Raw genomic sequence first — 18371 nt, forward strand, 5'->3', positions numbered from 1 at the left:
GTTTTGATATGTACTTGTACATGTAATGTGAGTTGTTTCTTAGGCACAATGAGCTAGTTCTTGGTCACTTGATACCACAATTTTGATAGATCTCATTACCTGCACCTTTGCCGTACAGACCTTGTCCAACTTTCTAAGACAGACCAATAAACCCATACATAGGTTGGATTGTAAAATTTTTAGTTTATTTGAGTGAAGTATTTGCTGGTTTTCACAACTTGGGCTCATTCTTTCTGTACTCCAATTGTTTAATAAAATGCTCCAATGAAAATTTTTTGGTTTTCATTTTATAGAATTTGGGTACAAACCTTTCATAAAACTTGTTTATTTCCATGAGAAAAACTTAGTTTAATCATCAAGGCTCATTCTTGGACATGTTATTGTTATCATGTAAACTCTTGAGTCATAAACATATAACTTTGATTCATATGTCATTTTAGTGCTATGATCATGCTTTTTGTTTCTCCATTTATAAAATTTCCAAATTGTTATAGATTTGTCCCTCTTGCTTTCTTAGATGATATAGCATCTTGCAACATAGTTCAAGTGGAAAGATGCGTGGTGAGGACAACATATGGTACTTAGATTGATTTTATGTTTTTTTTTAGGCTTATTTTGATGTTAAAGAGGTGGTAAATATGTGATTGGTGGCTTGTTTTTATTGTATTTCAAAGTGTTCTTTATATATTTATGGATGTGGTCTTTTTGCCCATCCACAATTATTGCCACTTGGATGTGAGGGCCATTTAGTTAACCTCTCTTATGTTGCTTGGCATTTGATTTTGCAACAGTTAGAAGCTTCAATAGATTTTAGAGCTATGATACCAAAAAAAACTTGCATAACGAAGAGATATCATACCAAGAAATGGTGGGGCATGTTATATAACACGAGCCATAAGAGCTGGAACTACTAAATTTTTTGTCTGTTGTTGTAATCAAGCTAAGAGCCATTGGAGCTTACAAACAAAAAATTGCAGATTTTGGATGGACTATATAGTTAAGAAGCAAGAGATACATCAAATGTGAAACTATTATGCTATTATAGCCTTGTAGTCAAAGTGTATTTCAATTAGACTTTTGTTACTATGGCCCTATAATCAAAGTGTACATTTAAATAAAATTTTGTTTATTTTCGAATCAAATTCCTTTCTTGTCTCCTTCTCTTTTAGATCAAATTTTGATTGTAATGAAAACACCAAAATTGTTCAACTTTGCAAAGGTGTAATCTTTTTTGTTTTTTGGAATGAATACAATAGAAGTTATTGATTGACAAATGTAATCAAGTATATGTTGTACAAGGAAATATGGAGCATTCTACGTCTAGATTTCTACACTATCCCTACTGTGAGGGGTGCATCTTTGCTATCACATTAGCACTTGTATTGCCTTTCTTGGGTACAAGTTCAAACTCAACACTACAACATAACTTTGCACCATCTTTGACATCCTGTAATAGATGACCAAGCTAATGGTATTGAATTTGGTGAGTAGATTTGAATACATAAGTAGCCAAGTACGTTCAATGTTAAAATCCTATAAGTCAAGTTCTTGATAGCATGAGAGCACCTCCCAAACCCTTGAATAGCTCAGTTATAGCTGGTTCACTCTATTGCTACACGCCAAAAGAGTGGAAATAAGCAGAGCACAAATAACAAGCTTGAGCAAGCCAAAATACACAAGAATCAATCCTTGAGTGGACTAAGAATCAATGATGGTAGTTGCATGGGAAAAAAAACTATCTTAGATAAGAGAGGAAACAAGCATTGTTACCCTTAAGAAAAACAAGACAAAGAGAAGCACATTGGTTATTAAAGTATTCAATTATTAAAAATTAATATAATGCAATAGTCATTTGATTACTTCTTGTTATAAGGAAAAAACTAAGAAACAGGTGGACAATCTTCTTGCTATAAGGAAGATGTTGAATAAAATTAGACTCATACACATAGCAAACAACCCAACCCTATCTTCTACACTATAGAAAGTCTAGGAAATAAGCTATTAATAATTTCTATCTCTAACTAATGAATCCATCTCATTCAAAGTGAATAATGACAACTCCTTCATGTTCAACTTGCTAATCCTCATCCTTAGCCTATTGCTCATCCTCATCTTTAGCAAGCCAAGGCTTCCACTACTCCAAGCAAGTGTCTTCCAAAATGCAAACGCCTTCCAAGTTTTTTTTTTGGCACCATTGCAATTCTAGGTTCAAAGTAAAGAACAACTGTAATAATAAGTTTTTCTTGTCTTCAACTATAATAAAAAATACCTTATGAACTCTCTTACTTAGTTCACTGTGGTCATTGCCGATGTCTTACTTTTGTAACTTTTCTATGTGGTTGACAACCTAATTTAAAGAAAAATAAATAAAATATATAAAGTAAGTAATCCTTGAGAGTAAGAAATAAATAGCTTGTAATTAGGTATCAAATATAGCAATCAGATTATGACTATACATTATATATATACATATTTTAATGTTAAAATATACTTAATACTTGAGAATGCATTGTCCAAGGCAAGTAAGATTGACCATATAAATTAGCACTTGTAAAGTCCGTATAAGAGTAGGGATTAGGTGGTTGACAAACTGGTGTATGGTATGTGCCACTAAATGAGACATTTGAATGTTCTTCAACTGCTTGTTGTTTTCTTTTTCCTATGAAATTGTATATTAAAAAAAAATCACACACAAAATCAGAATTTAATATACAAAAAATATTTAGTGATGATAAAAATTTTAAATTGTATATTTAGTTTTTAACAAAAAATTACTTACTTGAAGAAGATGCATCTTTAGATGTGTTTGCCTTGTGCTTCTCAAAGTGCCCTTTAAGTCTAGTATTTCTTAAACTTTTTGATCTCACACATGGGGGATTTAACACTGACACCTTATTTGGCAAGTAAGGCATTTCATCAGTAGTGTCACATTGTATGACTTCATTCTCTTTTACATTTGCATCTACACTAAACTTGACCCTTGATAACTCCTTTTCAATTTTTTCATCAAGTTCCAATAGTAATTTTTGGCAAATTCTCTTAAGGCTATCCTCCCCTTGACTTTTAGATATGACTGTATTAGCTAATCGCAGCATGCTATTATGATATACTATCTTTGCCTCTTTATCATTACTAAGTGAATGGTTGTCTTGTTCGTAAGTCATCATCCCCTTCTTAACCTCTTTTGTCAAACGTTTCAAAATGTATTGACTTAGAATTCTAGTTAAATTTTTTATACTAAAAACCTGCAATGCATGACAACAAAGAATCCCTAATGACTCAAATTTCTTACAAAAACAAAAAATATTGCTATTGAGATGATCAAACCGGACAATGTGTACTTTTTCACTATTTTCTTCTTTGACCTCAAAAACACCAATTGTGTCTTGGCAATTAAGTTGATCCCAAATCATTGCAAGACTATTAAGAAATTGATTTTCAAATAAATTGAATATCTTATAGGTGTAAACTTGAGCTGCATGACCCAAAATGCCACTCTTCTTAACTGCTTTTTGTGGGGCACCTTGCTTGCATCGAAAATCTTCATCCAACTCTGAAGAACGCATACCTGCCAATACATTTTCATATTCAATTACAAACTTAGTGAGGCTAATTGATTTATTTGCTATACCATTCAAAACATGGTTCGTGCTCTCACTCCTCAAGGAAGATTTAAATTCAACCGTGAAAAAATCCTTAGTAAATGCAGTGCTCCACTTATGTCGAATTTTGTACATCATATTAAGCCAATGATGATTCTCAATATCAAAATTTTGTGTCATTTGATCTCATGTCTGTTGAAATTCCAATTTTGAATCACAATATTTTTGGCACTTGTTGAACAAGTACATGAACTCTGAGTTAAAGTTTAAGTCTCCTAAGCGAGAAGGAGCATTTTTTGAAATATGCCACAAACATAGCCGATGATGTGTATTTGGAAACACTTCCTCAATGGCATTTGACATAGCTTGATCCTGGTCAGTGAAAATTGTTATAGGCAATCGATTCCCCATTGAGTCTAAGAATGACTTAAACAACCATTTAAATGAATCAGTGGTCTCATCCAAAAGGAATGCATATCCAAACATCACATTTTGCCAATGGTGATTAACACCTACAAATGGAGCACAAATCAAATTATATTTGTTGGTACAGTATGTAGTGTCAAATACCACTACATCTCCAAAACAATCATAATCAACTCTTGATCTCTCATCTCTCTAGAAAAAATTTGTCATTCGATTTTCTTGATCTACTTGAACTGTGTAAAAAAAACATGGGATCTTCTACATGCTTAGACTTAAAATGATTCAATAAGCTTTGAGCATCTCCAACACTAATTACTGTCATCTTTTGCACATTCACATGATTATAACAATCTCTTTCAGTAAAGCCCACATTTTCACTCCCTCCAACTTCTTTTGTTAGATATGAATAAGCATTCTTTGTACTTATACCTGCATTCACCATGGTATCAATTACATCTGCCTTAAGTTTTGAAATACGACAACCAGATCTTAACAAATGCCTTTCTGATTGTAGTGCAAGTTCATGATTATGCTCTAGATTAAATGCACTAACCCTCCAAACAACATTTTCAACAGTGAAACGAACAAATGCTTTACAACCAGTTCTAGTCTCTACTCTCTTCGAATATTTCTCTTTACAAAAATCTTCATCTAGTTTAAAACCCTCCTTAGAACATAGAAATTCACATTGCTTTATGTTCTTCATCCCATTATAATATATAGGCTTTCCTTTTCGAATACTAAAACCCATTCGCAATGCATAATCATTATATAAAGCATATGCTTCATCTGCATTATGGACCACTTTATTCAACAAATTTTCATCACTATTTTCTAACCTTGCTACAAACATGCAATCCCCTTCAATTTCTTCAATATCACTTGGTTTGCAAATAACTACAACAATTTTTATGACAAATATAAATATTAGAAACAAAATACTAAGGAAATTACAATACAATAATTATATCACGTTTATAATTTTTTTTTTATCAATATGTACCATGTTTACAATTTTGTATGTCTTCTTAAACGCCTATGGTACACTTGATCACAAAACTCTTACATTTAGGCACAACAATATAAAAACAAAGTTTTAATACCAAAATTTTTTAATATTTATTATTTTATTATTTTTTTTGGGATTGACTATGGATAACAACAAAATTTTTGTCTTAAATTTTTTTGGGTCGATTATGAATACTCATTGAAATATATATATATATATATTTATATATATATTATAATAATAATAATAATAATAATTAACAATAAATATTGTAAAGAGCAAAAAAAAAAAAATACAGCAATACATTTTTATATAATTTTATTTGAGAGCAAATATATCACCACAAATAATTAAACATTCCTTCAAAACATAAATTAAATCAAAACAAGATAAAACAAAATATACCTTTATCACTTTCCAAGTCCATTATTTCCACCAAGCTTTTACTTGAAGCCAAAAAAAAAAAATAGTAATTTGTTTGTTTTTTGTGTCCGCCGCTTGTCTACTGCCAGAGAACTTGGGTTTGCTGTCAATATTCTTTATGGCTTTTAAGCCTTTATGTTCAGAACCCTATAGCCTATATTACTATTATCACTTCTTTTATTGACGTCGGCCCAAACCTTTTAATTGAGCTTTTTGAGGCACGCCGAAAATTTTGAAATTTGAAATTTCAATGTGCACAGACGTTACGCCATTAGCAGATGTTAGGAGAGCAAAAATTATTGTGCTAGCTGGCAAACAAGATGTAATCCACTTTAAATTTGGTGACATACTCTTATTGGTTGGGACTACAAGGTCAGCATGCTGACCTTGTACTCCGGGAAAAATTATTAGATACTCTCAGAGTAGCATAAATACTTACTTTTCCATCTCACGTAAATGGTGGGTCCCACCATTCATGTGAGAGAAAGGAGTAAACATTTATGGTATTCGGAGAGTACACAATAATTTCCCGTATTCCAGAACTACACAATAATTTCCCTTATACATTAATCAAAGCAAATAATTAATTGCACATATGATAAATGATAACACCTTCCCATGTTTAGATAGTCTCACGCTATTAATTTTCACATAAAACAGTATTTTAAAACAGTATCACAGAAGATGGTTTATTTTTTTAATTTAAAAAAAAAATAAAAAATGGTAAAGAAGAAACCAAAAAAACAGCTATATATAGAAAAACAAATAAAATGACATAATCAAAATCGAAAGAGAACATTGAGAATCCCAGAAATAACATCACAAAGATGCTCCACCAGTTCTTCCCTCTTTGCCAACATTGCTGGATACTTTAGCCCTGTAGTCCCTCTAAATGCATCCCCACAGTCTTTGGGATACAGCTTCGCAGCATTCACCTCCAGCCTCGCAAGATTATATTGGTAAATACGCAAGGCCTTGCGTGACTCATCAAATACTTTGCTCGCATTTGCATACATGTCTGAGCTCAACCTCACCATCCGCTGAAATACAGGGCTTACACCATTCTTAAACTGTAGGTTCAGAAGGTAAAGGGACGTGGCTGAAGCACTTTCTTCTGCTTTCTGGATCACAATTTCTGCCAAACCTTGTGATTGATGTGTTACTTAATTTGTCGGAGTTTATGGTTGATATACAAAGCTCAGGGTCTTGGGTGCTTTGGCATGTCTTTAGTATCAAGTCTTGGTCACTTGCTACAAGAGAGAAATGGTGGAGTAGTAGATATGTGAGTGATGAGAGGAAAAGTAGTAGAAAGGAGGAAGCTGGAACCATGGGGCAACGGGAATGAAATATCTGTTGCTGCAATGGTAATAGGGAAACAACGAAAATAATAAATGGGTTATCTTTGCCTGTCACGAACTCTGATCTTTTAGGAAGGGTTTCCTCAGCCAGAGTTTATGTGAGGAAATTTGAAGAGCATTTCTTTCCAAAAATTTACTCCCGCCAGTTTTGAGCTTTCTATTGGCCAAGATTGATGATTTTAATGAGTTTGAGAATGAATTCATTAATATTTCTGTAACACCCTGCAGGTTCAGTTACTTCCCCCGACCATTAATAGATAGAACCGTTGCCATTGCAACAACTTATAGATTGGGAGTCAAGAGTGTCCCAATCGCCCCACAAACACACACACACACACACACATATATATATATATATGCACACATACACACATATTCAACATTGTAGGTAATGCTTTTTTATAAATATATAAATTTAAAAATAAAGTATAAAAAAAAAAAATTTGACCCCATGGCATGACATTGGCATCATAATTATTGCTCTTATAGACCGGATTTAAACCCAAGTTTTTCATCCAAGATTTAAACCCTGTGGATACACATGCGGAAACAAATTTCATAATGACAACAATATAAAGATATCCATCCAATAATGATATTACAGATTAGTCAAAAGGAGAACACAAATAAAAATTTTATTTATTGTTAAGATAACACAAACAAGTAACATAAACTGTTCACTCAAAAAAAAAAAAAAAGTAACATAAACTGCTTCTCTCTACATATTAAGTTCATAAACTCTTATTCAAAATTGCTAGCAAGATCTCTGGGCTTCAATGATACACACCATCTTGATCAGTAATGTTTTAAGCACCCATGCGGATAATGCATCGGATAGACTGCCCTTTCAGCATGTAGTCAAATGCTTTGTTGATCTCTGAGAAAGGGACTGAATGAGTAATAAATTTCTCCAATTCCAACTCCTGCAAAATCAATTGACGGTGTCATTGACCAAGTAAAACACAGAATTAGGCCTTGCTTGTTATGTAAAAGTAACAATCACATCCTGAAACCACTACGCATATTTTTACACAATAGCGCTTAATCAAAGTATGTTTATTTCATAATAATCTAAGAAAGTTGCACTCTGCCTACTCCATTTTCAGTTGCTCATAAAAGACACGTATATGAAGGAGAACAATGCAGTGGTTCAAGAACAGAAACATGAGCTTACCTTGTTCATGTACTTTTCCACCACAGAAGGAATATCAGTGCGGGGCTTGTAATTGCCAAAAAAGGTACCCTTAAGAGTCCTCTCATTCAAAAAATTCACAGGATGAGTCTGGAATGAATCATCTTTATTTGGTACCCCAACAAGTACTGCAACACCCCAACCCTGAGAAAAAGAAAATTTTAGTCTCCAAGGAAACATAATGCAATAATTGGAAGCACTTCTATAATAAGATAACTTGGGTATAAATTCATCAAATGATTACATCATGAACGCATTCAAATGCTGAGATCATGGCCTGGATACTTCCAGTACATTCAAGAGCCCGATCCACTCCTCCATCAGTCATCTCAGCAATCACCTATAATTGAGAGCATAACCTCGACAGTGTGAGAAGTGCAAAAAGTTTGTACACCAAAACAGGTTTTTTGACTACTAATTTCAGCAACAGAAAATATGTACAAGATAAGAAAAGAACTTAATTAGGAGAAAAAAACCCAAAATCCACGCTTGTCATGTCAACTAATTAATCACAAAATAGCAAGTCATGGCGTCCAATCTAACCTCTTGAACAGGCTTGTCATGATCTTTTGGATTCACAAACTCAGTAACACCAAACTTTTTGGCTGCCAAAGAGATTAAGCATCAAAACCATCAGCCACATGTAAATATGAACATAATAAGATTAGGAACATACATGCATATATACAATTAATGATTCACCTTCTTCGAAACGACCAGAGTGCAGATCAATACCAATGATTCTTGAAGCCCCAGCCATCCTTGCGCCTTCACAAGCCTAATTATCCACACAGGATTAGAGATACAGAAAATCATTCTAATTGTTTTGCAGTTGCCAAAAACTATAGAACATAGCAACAAAGAAAACTCACAGCAAGGCCAACAGCACCCAATCCAAATACGGCTACAGATTGACCCTTTTTGGGTTTTGCAACATTCAAAGTGGCACCCATACCTTCAAGCATACAAATAAATAGATCAATGGAAAATGAAAATCATCAAGAATATTATCACTTATATCATTATTGATCTTCAAACGCAGAACTCCTACCTGTGGATATTCCACAACTAAGTACACAAACTTTGTCAAGTGGAGCTGCAGGGTTGATCTTGGCAACGCAGCCAACATGAACAACAGTGTATTCGCTAAATGTGGAGGTGCCAACAAAGTGGTAAATGGGCTGTCCATTTTTGGAGAATCTTGTCTTTCCATCATTGAGCATAACACCCCTCTCAGTATTGATCCGAAGGAGGTCACACATATTGCTCTCCTCTGACTTACAGTGGTGGCAATCCCCGCATTCTCCAGTGAAGCACGGGAGAACATGGTCTCCTGGTTTGAGCTCAGTCACACCCTCACCTACACTCTCCACAATTCTGAGCAACACGAACAGAATCAATTAGTACTTGTTCACACAACTATAAATCTATTTACTAAAATCATTAGGATTTTCAGTTGTAGTCTGCAGAGAGAGAGGAATTAGAAACTAATTCAGTTAAATATTGGAAATTAACTTAACTAAGAAAGCACTATACTATACATACCCCCCAGCTTCATGACCAAATATGCGAGGAAAAAGCGGTGTCTGCCCCTGCAATTAGAAAGGAACATTTCAGTTTCAACTACAAAATGAATACAACAACCTCAAGTCCTCAACCACACCCAGTCCAATTCGAGCACATTGAAAGTTTCCTAATCCATTTGTAAATAGATTCATCAAATCCAATTTATAAATTACATTGAAACAGTATGGGTAACTTCAAGCATTATTTTCCCACTTTAATAAACCAAATGAAATTTCAGATTTAAAGGAGCCAAAAAATAAAAAATAAAATCAACAAATTAATGAAGAAATTATTGCAAATGATCATTTATTTAATGTATTTCCATTAATATTAGCTTGGAATTTGACATTTGATGTTTATGGTAGTTTTTTTTTTTTTTTTTGAGAAACAAACACACACATAGAGGAAAGGGGGAGAGGGAAGGGAGTTCTAGCACAAAGGCACGCTACAACTCCGAGAGTTCTAACACAAAGACACGTTACAACTCCGCTCAAAAGCATGATAACTTTTATTTATGGTAGTTAATAGGCAATTATAATGAGTGAATGTACCTACTATCCTATTTAAGAAATATCTGATGTGGCAACATGGGTTAATTTATTTAATGTATTGCCATTAATATTAACTTACTTGGTAAATACTCATTTTATATATAGGCATTTATAATGAATGTTATCTACTATATCCTATTTAAGAAGAATATGATGAGGCAACATGGGGTTTTATAGGGAATTGTTAATCTATAAAAAAAAAAGTATGATCTGAAATCCATTACCTTGGCTTCCCAGAAGTAAACATCAGTGTGGCAAAGAGCGGTGAAGAGAATTCTCATGCGGACTTCATTTGCCTGAGGTGGTGCTACCTCCACTTCTTCAATCACTAATGGCTTTCCAGCCTCCCATGCCACCGCGGCTTACATTAAAAATACGTACCCAATTTAGTCTATTTCTTCTAATACAACTTATCAAAATTTCAAGAATGAGAAAATTAATTATTAGCTACTCGACGTACCATATGCTAAATTCCACCATAATTTTAATTAGTTTTACTAACCATGAATTAATGTGAGAATAAAAAGCACCAAATCACCATATTTCAATAATATTAATAACTAAGATTTACTAGCAAGAGTCACCGACCTATGATTTTTAAAGATAAGGGATATTCTTATGAGATATTATTTTTGTCCTCTTTGAGCAATACAAGCTGATCATAATATCTTTCATTATAATATCTACTTAATCACGGATGGTGGAAAAAAAAAATTAAAATATATTCTTTTATTATAATATCTTTCAAAAAATAACAAACGCTAATAATAACCGAGAGGTTTATTTATTTTTTAAAATTAAAAAAAAAAAAAAATCAAAATATCAAGCATGATGCAAGAGTCAAGTCAACCTATGGATGTTGACTATTTCTAAAAGTTTTAGTAAAGTTTTAATCAGAGTTGAAAATAATAATAAATAATAAATAAATTCATTTTATAATAATATATCTTTCAACAATAACAAAAGCTGATCACGGCCCATGATTCAACAGAAAAAATTAAATTAAATTAAATTAAGTTAAGGGGTAAAAAAAAAAAAAAAAAAAAAAGGCGATGCTTTGAAGAAATGCATGCCTCTAAAAAAATGGTGATCAATTTATACATATATTCCCACGAAAACAACTACATCATATCAATTAAAACGAAAAAAACAACAACAAAAAAAAACACACAATAGTAAGAAACCCAAATTCGCCAAAAACGGAAGATGTGAAAGACACTGACTGCTGATCACTGAAACCCTCAGACCGAAGTATATATAAAAAGCCAACCCCACATCAGAAACAGAGAAGAACCCAAAAACAAACCCAAAAAAATGGTCATATTGAGAAAAAGTGGAAGAGTGTGGTGGCTGGCTCACCTTTGCACTTAATGACCTGACCTGCTGTGCTTGACATGGCTTAAACTTGGATGATTTTTCTTTGTGAAATTAGAGATCACTTTTGTTTTGATTGTGAGTGCTCTGTCAGTGGTGGTACTATATGGTATATATACACTGTTGGTTTAAGAGAATAAATGGACAGAAGTACAAATATACCCCCATTTGGGTTATGTGATAATGTCAATAATTCCAGCTTGGTGATCAAGCCAAACAGGTGGCAAACACGCAATACCATTAATGGTTTTCAAAGGCGCCCTCGGGTTCTCTCAATAATACTCATTATCCATTATTCATTAGTCATAAGCACAGTTTTGAAAATTTTCCGTTAACTGTGGCCAATAGTAAACCAGTTCCTGTTTGTTGACAAGTACAGATAAATGTTTGACATCCACCCACGCAAGATATTATCTTTTTTACCCATTCTTTTTTCTTACAAATTTAATCTATTTTAAAATGAGAACGGATATGTGGATAATATTTTTATAATACTATCATAATAAATTATAATAAATTATAAATAGTTAATTGTTACTAATTTTAATTAAAATTTATTATTAAAATTATTTTTTTACCTTATCAATAATAATCTGTAATAAACTTATCATTTAAAATTTGTTGTGAAAATATTATAACCATTGTTGAGTTGGTCATCATATAGCACTGAAACTTGTCACATATATTAATTGGTCAAATCAAATCATGCTCATGTCAATTTTTTTTTTTTTTTTTAGAAACACACTCGAGCTCGATCATGTCAATTAAATACCCTATTTTAAAATAATTAAATACCCTAAAAATGAATATTTCATAAAATATAATATATAATATATTTTCCCTCCAAAGCTAGAAACAAAAAATCTCCACCCACCATTCTCAACCACAAATGCAATCACTCCCCTACTATTCTTAAACCCTATGTAAGAAAATATAGTGTAAAAGTAAAGTAAAAGTAAGACCACTACTGCAAAGTAAATATCGTTGGGAACCCTACCGACTTGCGTTAACTATTGCAACTTTTGCTTAACCTCATTCCAAGGGTAAAAGTAAAACCATCATTTCATTTCATTTCATGATATAATGGCAAAATCGCAATTTTGACTGCTTTGTTTTCCAATTCTTAATTGAAGTCAAATCTAGAAGTCTTCACGGTTACTGTGATATATTATGTGATTAAATTAAATTCTCTCTCTAAAATGTCTATCTATCTATAATGTATATATTATAAAAGTTGGATAGCACAAACTAGTGGATACACAAAACAATGACATATATCCTTTTGTCAAAACCTTATATCCTTTTGTCAAAACCTATAACAACAAGATATGTGTTATCTTTTAAAGTAATGGAGAGTTTCCTTGTTTTTTAGAACATGCTCTTATCCATGATGTAAATACTAATCCATTGAATTAATAAAGTTTTCAGTCTTATCATAAAAAATAAAAAAATAAAAAACATTGTCATATAGCAACTAGCGGATTATGATTTGTACATGTCATAAATAATTGCCACGTCATAATCAATCTCCTTAAAATACCCCTAAATAAATCACTATTACATATATTTGAAATTTGTAAAGTTTTCACTTCAAAAAAAAATTTGTAAAGTTTCTTGCTTAAATATTTATATTTAATTAAAAATTAAATCAGTCTCCTAAAATTACTTCAAAAAAATTTTCATTTTTTACCTTAATTGGTTTGTCACTTTTTTGTTTTTTGTATTTTTTTTAAAAAGAAAATTAGTTTGTCACTTAATGTTTAGAAACTGCACTATTTCAAAATAAATAAAAATAGTAGTTACACCTTGATTTTTTTTTTTTTTTTTTTAAATCATACAATATTAACACATGTCCTTTTATTCAAGCAAAAGAAAATGACACATGATAAAACTCCTATATTCCTTCTACCCATTAACATTTTTGGCCATAAAAGTAATAAATAAACAACTGACAAATAACGTGATAATTTGTTCACCATTCATTTACATAGTCCAATTTATATCTCGCAAAAGAGAGAGGGGGAAAGCCAACCGTTATAATAATAATAATTTTTTTTTTTTTTTTTTTTGAAAATTGACAACGAGTTAGCGGAACGTTTAAGAATGAGAGAATTGCAAATTTGCAACTAATGAAAATTTGGAGATCTGAGCAGTTTTGGTGTTTTGTCTCTATAACCTCTTCATCTTCCTTGACTTTTTATCTCCCCTTAAATTTAAAGCACTGTTCAATTTTTTTTTTTTTGAGGGTTTTGATTAATTGATCTACTATTTTTTAATTTGTGCAATATTCTAATTTTCTTTAGCTCAATTTTGGTGTTACTTGCTTACTGTTATGGCTTTTTGACGTAATAAAGAAACTGTTTGCCTTTCTTAGGTTTGTCAATTCCCCTTATATTAGGAACTTCGGGAATGCAGACAAAATTACCTCATTCGGTATTGCAGATAACAATAAACATGTAGAGAAAGTTGGAACCCAAGATGGAGCCATTGTCAATGAACAATGAGATGTCTGGACTGCACACAAGAGTGAGACAGGGGTTAAAAGATTAGATAGGCAATTGGATTTGATGGGAAACATTTAGCTTTTAAAAAGTGTAAAATGAAGGTAAAGTTGACTTTGACTCTGGTGAATATATGTATTTGTTTATGCTAATTGATCACTGTTAACATGATTGCAATTTAATTTCTTGTAGACAAATTTAGCACTAGCTTATTAGTTCAATGAAAAAAGTTCCAGTATATGCTGCAAATGACTTAGTATTGTATTCCATTGCTGAAAATTTTCCTCTTCTAAGTATTGTAATTCTTTTATTTACTTTTGAAATATATGAGAAAAATGCAATCCATGTGACTTAGTATACAATTATGAAAATAATTTCATTTTATATTTGAATGTATATTTTTAAAATTTTAATATAAATTTTTCCATGTGATGCACTAGTTAATCACTAGTTGGATTAAAAGTTATATCCAAATGCACTCCTATGATTAAAGTTGATTATGTGGGATTTTGATGATTAATTATAATTGGTTAAAATTAATAAATGAACCTAATAATATCAGACTCTAAAATTGATTAAGTAAAATAAATAAAAATAGCTTCAAACTCAGATTTCTTCAAAGGATCATTAGAAAAACATTGAAAATTGCAAAGAAATCAAATATTGGATCAAACAAAGGCTTCTAAGTCAAAATCCCTTCTAAAAAAAGTGCTCATCGATCGGCACCTAGAAGAGGAAAAAAAACCCCTATAGCCTAGACTACGAAATTTTAGCTTGATCTTTCAATTTTATTTTTTTTAAACTTAATCCAACAATTATATGAGATAAAAATCCCAAAATCCTAGCATTGGAGAGTTTGTAATCCATTCCATGCACATCAACCAAGACTTCCATCTCTATACTTAAAGGATAGATTCACAATTTCAAAGGAAAAATTCCTCTTTGAGAGAGATTTTTTTTTTTTTTTTTTTGGTGAAAAGTGTCTTTTAAGTTATTGTTGATCATTTCTGTCAATTATGACACTCTACCCCCTTCAAAATGCTCAAATTTATGACCTCCTTAGCATAAATTAAACTCAAAACAAAGCACCAGTCACTTCTCACAATCAAGACATCCAGTATCTACTGTTCTTTGCTGAAATCTTAGAATATTTAAAGCAAGTTTCAAAAGAAACATTGGAGTAAGGAGGTACTGCCCAACTTTCTAAAGCTTGAAGAAAAGACGTATTTCACAAATTCCCAACCTTCCAAATAACCTTGAAGTTAGGAGATGTTGCTAGTGAACCTCATCTTGAAAAACGTTTGAACCTGTTCTAGAAACCAAACCTACATGAAAGTATAAACCTAGAACCAAAGTAGTGTAGATCCTTATCATTGATTGTTAATGCATGAGAACATGTTTGTGTTTTATGATATGGAAGCACTTGATGAACATGCTAGCTATGAAATTTGGGTTTCAATATGACAATTAACATGTTAAAGACTCTTTTTTTCAAATCATAATTTTTTCAATTTATTTTCTTAATAAGAGCATGCTATTTTTCTACTTATGACATGTTTGGATACATTGATTGAGTGACATTATCATGGCTACTACATTCTAGAAGACCAATTCATCAAGCAGGATGATTAATGGTTCTTAGATCAATGGTCCTAGACTAGGCCTTATTGAGAAAATTTTCCCTCTTTGGAATGTAACTAGAAAATCAAAGCCATATAATTTCTTAGATTATATCTAGAAACTAAAAAAAAATCATGTAATTTTTTTTCAATGTTCTATTATATGTAAATTTATACTCGATCAATAAAATAAGGCTTTTTTTTTTTCAATTTAATAAAATAAATGGCTACTTCATGTCAAACCCTAGATTTAAGGGGTCGGATATAATAAATCGAACTTCTATTTTGAAAGGAAATTAAGACGATGTAGACACCCCACTTTGCAACTCATTTAACATCATTTGTATCTCATATGCATATCATTATCACATCACATGGGTATACTGTAATTTTGATAATTTGATTTCTAATTGCATTTCATGAAATAAATCTTGAAGTCATAATGATCAAAACAACACTTCATGGGTCTTAATTTATTGATACACATGGCAATTTTAGATTACTATTACTCGAAAAATTCTTTAAGTACTCCTAAATTATAATGAAATTGTGCTCAATTATTTTACAATTACGATAGATCCACCATGAATTTAATGAGTAGAGTATACCTTAGGTACTTCTGAATTATAGTGAAATGATGCTCAATTCTTTCACAATCATGGTGGATCCACCATGAATTTAACGAGTAAATTGCATTATGTTAAGAAGATCAAACAAAGGAGTAAACCTGAAGCAGTGATGAATAAAAGAAGACAGACTCATGCAAGAAGAACTAAAGAACAAAAGAAGAAAAGGGGATTAAACGACAGTAGTAACAGTAGCATTAGTATATTACTGAGAAAGCTACTTGTAGCATTAAAAGGAATAAGTTAAGCACGAGAGATGCACATGGGGTATCTGTGGAGCTGTTAGTGGACAGATGGCTTAAGGTTATTGGAGGAGTGGAATTTGGGAAGTCGTTACAGGTGGTTAGAGGGGTTGTTAGTTTCCCGCTCTTTTATTTTTCTGGTACAGTAGAGATTTGTTGTATAAATGTAAAGGTATACTTTGTAATTCAATTCATTCTTTGTAATCACAATTCAGAGCAATAAAATCTCTCTCTCATTCAGAAAATTTTTCTCTCTTCATTGTTGAAGATTCTCATAAGTTTCTTTGATATTTTGCTTGATTGTGATACTCTGTTTTTCATTTCTGATCTTTAACACATTATAATCAATTAGAAAATGTTTGTATATAAACATGTATATTTACGTATTGACCTTCCTCCTCTCTAATAGCATCTAATAAAAGTTTGTATATAAACACGTATACAAACACGTTGTCTACCACTTGCTTTTTGTTGTTTTGGTTTTTCTTCTGAAATAAATAAAGATAATAAAAATTCTTATTTTAAATTATAAATACTACTTTAAAATATATCTATTTATAAATAAAAAATTTATAAAATAAAAATAAAACTGTGTGATGCATATTAAAATAGGACTAATATAAGATTCTCAAAAAAAAAAAAAAAAAAACCTAGTGTGTATATACATAAAACCTTTGATTTTTTATTGACATCTTCAGAGCTTCCCACATCATTATCATTTTTTTCAAATAAAATTATTTTTATTTAGTCCAAATTTAACAAAGAGTGGAACTATCTCTCTAACAAGTCCAACTTAAACTCAAACTCATTATTATCATTTTTTTAATACGAAATTATTTTTGTTTAATCCAAACTTAATAAGGAGTGAAACTCTAACTCTCTAACAAGTCCGACTTAAGCTCAAACAGTCAAACTCAAACATTGATAATTTATCTTCAAATTTGCAAGGTTAATCATAAACACTATAAAAGCAACGTAAACCCCAATATATTTTTTTTAACTGAGTAGAGGTATGAGCTCTTCTTTTTTTATTTTCTTCTCTTCTAATTTTTAAAAAAAATTATTTTATGATTTTTCATGTATTTTTTAAAAATTAATTTTCCTACATGAACCACCAAACTCTCTTTAGCCATTTACAAGATAAAAAAGCTTGCAATAACTGAAATTTAAGGTTTCTACTGTTGCATATGTATTTGCTTCACCTCACAATATGAAAGTATGTTAATTTCTTGGACAGAAAGCTTATTTACGATATATTAAAAGAAGTATGATTTTCATTATTTCAACATAGGCTCCTGCTCAACATTTTTTAGCGTGGGCCACATGCTAATAAGGTTTGTTTAAAGTTTAAACCCATTAAAATTTAAAACTTATTACTTTATGGGTTTGTATACTTTTTTAACTTATTTACGATATATTAAAAGGAGTATGATTTTCATTATTTCAACATAGGCTTCTACTCAACATATTTTAGCGTGGGCCACATGCTAATAAGGTTTGTTTAAAGTTTAAACCCATTAAAATTTAAAACTTATTACTTTATGGGTTCGTGTATTTTTTTCTTATTCTTATATTTTTCTTTTGAATAATCATATATTTTTTGAATTGTTTCAATAACTTATTTTTTAATTATATATCTTTTTTGGCATTTTGGAAGTTTTAACATCTAAATTTGTGTAGTCACACACACGCACACACATATTATCAATAATTTGTAGACTCTGAATCTTTTGATTCCTTTCAATAGTTATAACCATGAATTATTCTTTTGAATGTAACCCATTTTTCTCTTATATTTCTCTATTGTTTAGTCATATAAATATTTTGTTTTGTTTCAATAATTTCTAAACAATGAATCATCTGATTCTTTAATATTTTTTTG

General features: G+C 31.2%; 1 protein-coding gene across 1 annotated transcript; it reads right to left on the minus strand.

The window, feature by feature from the left end:
* Positions 1–7369: 7369 nt before the first annotated feature.
* Positions 7370–11597, minus strand: LOC115975078 (alcohol dehydrogenase-like). The gene is made up of 10 exons (XM_031095724.1): positions 11487–11597; positions 10352–10488; positions 9556–9602; positions 9062–9387; positions 8883–8965; positions 8713–8788; positions 8554–8615; positions 8255–8350; positions 7993–8154; positions 7370–7741 (listed from the first exon to the last, which is right to left on the minus strand). Exons 1-10 carry the CDS (start codon positions 11521–11523, stop codon positions 7625–7627), a joined length of 1143 nt encoding a protein of 380 aa, XP_030951584.1. The 5' UTR covers positions 11524–11597; the 3' UTR covers positions 7370–7624.
* Positions 11598–18371: the final 6774 nt, after the last annotated feature.

This window comes from Quercus lobata, chromosome 2 (assembly GCF_001633185.2).
Source record: "Quercus lobata isolate SW786 chromosome 2, ValleyOak3.0 Primary Assembly, whole genome shotgun sequence".
Taxonomy (NCBI): Eukaryota; Viridiplantae; Streptophyta; class Magnoliopsida; order Fagales; family Fagaceae; genus Quercus; species Quercus lobata.

Bases quoted from the DNA above. Each gene is read 5' to 3' on its own strand.
- LOC115975078 (XM_031095724.1), bottom strand. From the start codon at position 11,523: ATGTCAAGCACAGCAGGTCAGGTCATTAAGTGCAAAG. The intron at 8,966-9,061 runs GTAGGAGTTCTG...GTATGCTTGAAG, and splicing joins TAGTTGTGGAATATCCACAG to GTATGGGTGCCACTTTGAAT. The intron at 8,351-8,553 runs GTTAGATTGGAC...TCTCAATTATAG, and splicing joins ATGACAAGCCTGTTCAAGAG to GTGATTGCTGAGATGACTGA.